This window comes from Myotis davidii, unplaced genomic scaffold, assembly GCF_000327345.1.
Source record: "Myotis davidii unplaced genomic scaffold, ASM32734v1 scaffold710, whole genome shotgun sequence".
Taxonomy (NCBI): domain Eukaryota; kingdom Metazoa; phylum Chordata; class Mammalia; order Chiroptera; family Vespertilionidae; genus Myotis; species Myotis davidii.
The window spans coordinates 923784-928112 of NW_006284328.1; the positions used below are offsets into that span (position 1 = coordinate 923784).

Below are 4329 nucleotides of genomic sequence, written 5' to 3' on the forward strand. Positions count from 1 at the left end.
AATCGAACCCGGGCTCCTCAGTCCACAGGCCGACGCTCTATCCACTGAGCCAAACCGGCTAGGGCCCACCCTTCTTTCTAAGCTGAGTTCAGAAGCACCTCTCTCTGGGCTGTTTTCTCTGCTTAGGTCCACCTAATCCTGACACTCTTGTGCGGACTTTGCCTCACACTGACAGGTTCTGGCTTCACTGCTCTGTTAATTCCCCTCTGCCACAGGTGATGTTGCACATGTTCCTGCCTGTCGTCACAACTAGGTCATGCCTGCTGTGACCCACCCGCACAGCTGCTCAGTCTTCGTTTTACCTATGCTCCTCCCCACCCCCAGGGCCTGTCCACATTCTGCAGAAAGCAGGCGCTCTCTCTGCACGACTGCGCGGCTGCTGCCGTTCCCTCTCCTGGCGTGGGACTGTCTCGCAGTGTCCCCAGGCAGTCTCTTTTGGCAGCATGGTACATGTCTGAACCTCTTCAGTTCTCTGTCGTTCTGTTTGTTTGTGGTGTGTGTGTGTGTTTTCTTTTCAAAAGAGAAGTACAGTTTCGCTTCCGGATGCAAAGACAGTGTTGTTGTCAGTGTTTATTCCTCATTCTGCCCCTCTAATCAATAGAATCTCCATTTCTCCATCAAGAAAAGCTTTCTAGGGAGATACCTTCGTCCATCCTGGCTGCCGTAACAAATGCCACAGACCGGGTGGCTTAAAAACAACAGAAGTTTGTTTCTCACAGTTTTGGAGGCTGGAAATCCAAAATTAGGGTGTCAGTCAGCATGGTTGGTGAGGGCCCTCTCCAGGCTGTGGACTGCTCATGGCATCCTTACAAGACAGAAGGGCTGCCCTGGGCAGGTTGGCTCAGTGGATAGAGTCGGCCTGTGGACTAAAGGGTCCCAGGTTTGATTCCAGTCAAGGGCACATGTTCAGGTTGTGGGTTCGATACCCGGTAGGGGGCGTGTAGGAGGCAGCCAATCAGTGATTCTCTCCCATCATTGATTTTTTCTATTTCTCTCTCCCTCTCCCTTTCTCTCTGAAAACAATTATATACATGGTTAGGGAGCTTTGTGGGATCTCTTTCATAAGAGCACTAATTTCATACACAAGGGAATCACCCTCATCACCTAATTACCTCCCAAAGGCCTCATCTCCTAATGCCATCTCCTTGGAGGTTAGGATTTCTACATATGAAGCTGAAGGGGAAGGCGGGGCAGGGGGCACAAACATCCAAATCCAGCAGGAAAGAGCAATGGTGGCAGCTAAGGTGAAGGGACATATAGATCAGCAAGTATTTTAAGCCATAGAAGCCAAGGCAGAACCATTTCTTGGGTTTCTTGGGGAAAAGAGGAACCTGGGACTAGGGAAGCCACCCACTGCTCCCAGTACCAGGGCTAGAAAGTCATTTTCAGCCAGCAGAGGGCGCAAGTTCACAAATCATCTCTAAGGTCTGAACACCACTCATCTGGAGTTTGAATTTGGCTAAGAGTATTCCTAGGGTTTCCCCTTTGGGAGATGTTTACCTATGGTGAATATTTTTTTAAAAAAATTCCTGTTTTAATTAACTGTTGAAGAAAGTATGTTGCATATTTCTCTAGTCACTGCTTCCTGCATGCAATCAATTTTAAATCGTTTTAAGTTAATTCTCTGAGGTTTTCTAGGACGAGGGTATCTGCAAACAATGACAAATTTCATCCTCCTTTCCAAAAGTTATAGCCCTTATTTTTGTCAGGTGTTTAATTGAACTGCCTAGAACTTCTAGAATGATTTTAGATAATGAAGGAAATGAAGAATAGGGGATTCTTACTTTGTTCATGATCTAATAGGACTATGCCTAGGACCTTACAGTTAAATATCACGCATCTACTGATTTCAGCTAAGCTATTCTTAATCGAGTTAAGGAAGTGTCCTTTTATTCCTAACTAGAGGCCTGGCGCACGAAATTCTGCTCAGGCCTGGTCCCTAGGCCTGCCCTGTGATCACGGCCATCTTCCCCAGCTGCCCGCAGCCAGCCCCATCCCCCCCATCACCCACCCCAGTTCCCTGTTTGCCATCAGGCAATCGGAGCCTGCTGACCGGGGGAGGGATCCAGAGGTTGGCCATTCCCTCCAGCTCGCTGGCCCCGCCCTCCACCACCAGTGGCCCTCTGTGTGTGGGGCAGCCGGCAGGGCGGGGGCCTTGGCCTGGTGCCGGTCATGTCTGCCACCACCCACCCCCGGTTCCCCAACCCATCCTCCCGCATCACCCACCCCAGTTCCCCGTTTGCCATCAGGTAATCGGAGCCTGCTGACCGGGGGAGGGATCCAGAGGTTGGCCATTCCCTCCAGCTCGCTGGCCCTGCCCTCCACCACCAGCAGCCCTCTGTGTGTGGGGCGACTGGCAGGGTGGGGGCCTTGGCCTGGTGCCAGTCATGTCTGCCACCACCCACCCCCGGTTCCCCATTCTCTATCAGGCAATCAGAGCCTGCTGGCCGGGGGAAGGGACCAAGAGGTGGGCCTGCAGGCCCCGATCCAGGGATCAGGCCCTGTGGGCTGGGGGAAGCTGCTGCATTGAGCATCTGCCCCCTGCTGTTCAGTGCGTGTTATAGCTACCAGTCGTTCTGCCATTTGGTCGATTTGCATATTATGCTTTTATTATATAGGATAGTTCTGGAGTTCAGAAGTCCAAAGTCGGTCTCAATCCAGGGATCGGGCCCTATGGGCTGGGGGAAGCTGCTGAATTGAGCGTCTGCCCCCTGCTGTTCAGTGTGTGTTATAGAGACCGGTCGTTCTGCCGTTTGGTCGATTTGCATATTACCCTTTTATTATATAGGATTGGTTAAAAAGGAAACAACAAACCAGGAATGGATATTACATTTTATTAGATTAAATTTGGGAAGTTGCTCTTGTAGTAACAGATTGTGATACCGGTTGGTGTTTATCAGGCGGTATTTGCCATCTCTCGTTCATAAGAAACAGTGAGTTCAAAGGTTGAGCGATAGTGGGCCTTCTAAGTGGACTATTTAAAGTTCTGAGGGCAAAGCAGGATCACTCAGCAGGCACAGCTCTGAGGAAGGGACACACCCTGGGCTGGGCAAGAGGAAAAGAGGAGCTGGTGGTGGCCATTTTATTTAAAATGTTTAAAGAAGTTGTTCGCTGCCAATAATTAAATAGCTCAGAGGTTAATTTAATCGTAAGACTGCCAAACGGGACTCTACTATAGCTGATTAAAATCTTTTAAAACAATTTTCTTATTGAGACTTCCCCACGTTCCCTACTGATCTGCTTCAGTGAGCTCAGACTCAACCTGGAAGCTCATCCTAGCTTCCCATACGAGCCTTTCTTGCTGAGATACAGCCTATTTTTTCCTCCCAAGCCTTGTTAAAACGCATACACACACACACACACACACACACACAAGCTTCCCATCTGATCCTTTCTTGCTGAGATACAGCCTATTTTTTCCCCCCAAGCCTTGTTAAAACGCACACACACACACACACACACCCAAAACAGAAAGTAATTCCCTACAAAATAAGTACGAGAATTTGTAGAGAACTTGACCCCCTTTTAAAAGCAGACCCTGGAATTCACATGGCCACTTGAGAGTATTCCACGGACTCGGAGGCAGCAGGGTTCACAAAAGTCCAGAAATTGTGCTTGTGGCTTTTTGGGTCGACATTGACGTAATCTGTCACGTCCTCGATGTCCTCATAGTCCAACTCTCACACAGAGAGGCTTGCCCTGGGCTGGATGAGACGGAGCCTGGGTCCCAGGCAGTCACGGCCGAGAGAAGGGTCAGGGCAGTGAGGAAGGTTGCCAATGCCTTTGTTCCTCCGGTCTGCAGAGGATGAATGGGTGTAAGGGAGAGAGATGGAGAGAATCAATTCAAATGAGGTCAGGACTCAGAGCAGTGGCCCAGTGACTGGGATACGGGGAGAAGGAGGCTTCCCATTAGCACTCTCATTTTTTTTTTTTTAAAGGGTAGTGAGCCTGATTTCAGAGAGAGGAAGGGAGAGGGAGAAAGAGATAGAAACATCAATGATGAGAGAGAATTGTTCATCGGCTGCCTCCTGCATGCCTCCTATTAGGGATCGAGCCTATAACCCAGGCATGTGCCTGGACCAGGCATCTAAACTCAACCTCCTGGTGCACGGGTCATGCTCAACCACTGAGCCACACTGGCTGGGCAATATGTTTAAGCTATTTGTACCTTTATACTTAAACTGTGTTTCTGTAGACAGCACGTAGTTAGGTCTTGCTTGTTTTATGCCATATGATAATTACTAACTTTAGGGAAATTGCTTAGACCATTTTCATTCAATGAGATAATAGAGTTATGTTTAAATCATCTTACAATTTGTTTTCTGATTT

General features: G+C 48.9%; 1 protein-coding gene across 1 annotated transcript in view; it reads right to left on the minus strand.

The window, feature by feature from the left end:
• Window positions 1–3385: 3385 nt before the first annotated feature.
• LOC102760588 (chromosome unknown open reading frame, human C1orf186) overlaps window positions 3386–4329 on the minus strand; it is a 4720-nt gene continuing 3776 nt past the window's right edge. Inside the window, exon 4 of the mRNA XM_006754418.2 lies at window positions 3386–3679. Coding sequence (XP_006754481.1) covers window positions 3546–3679 — 134 coding nt within the window. The 3' untranslated portion in view covers window positions 3386–3545. The remainder of the gene's footprint in view (window positions 3680–4329) is intronic.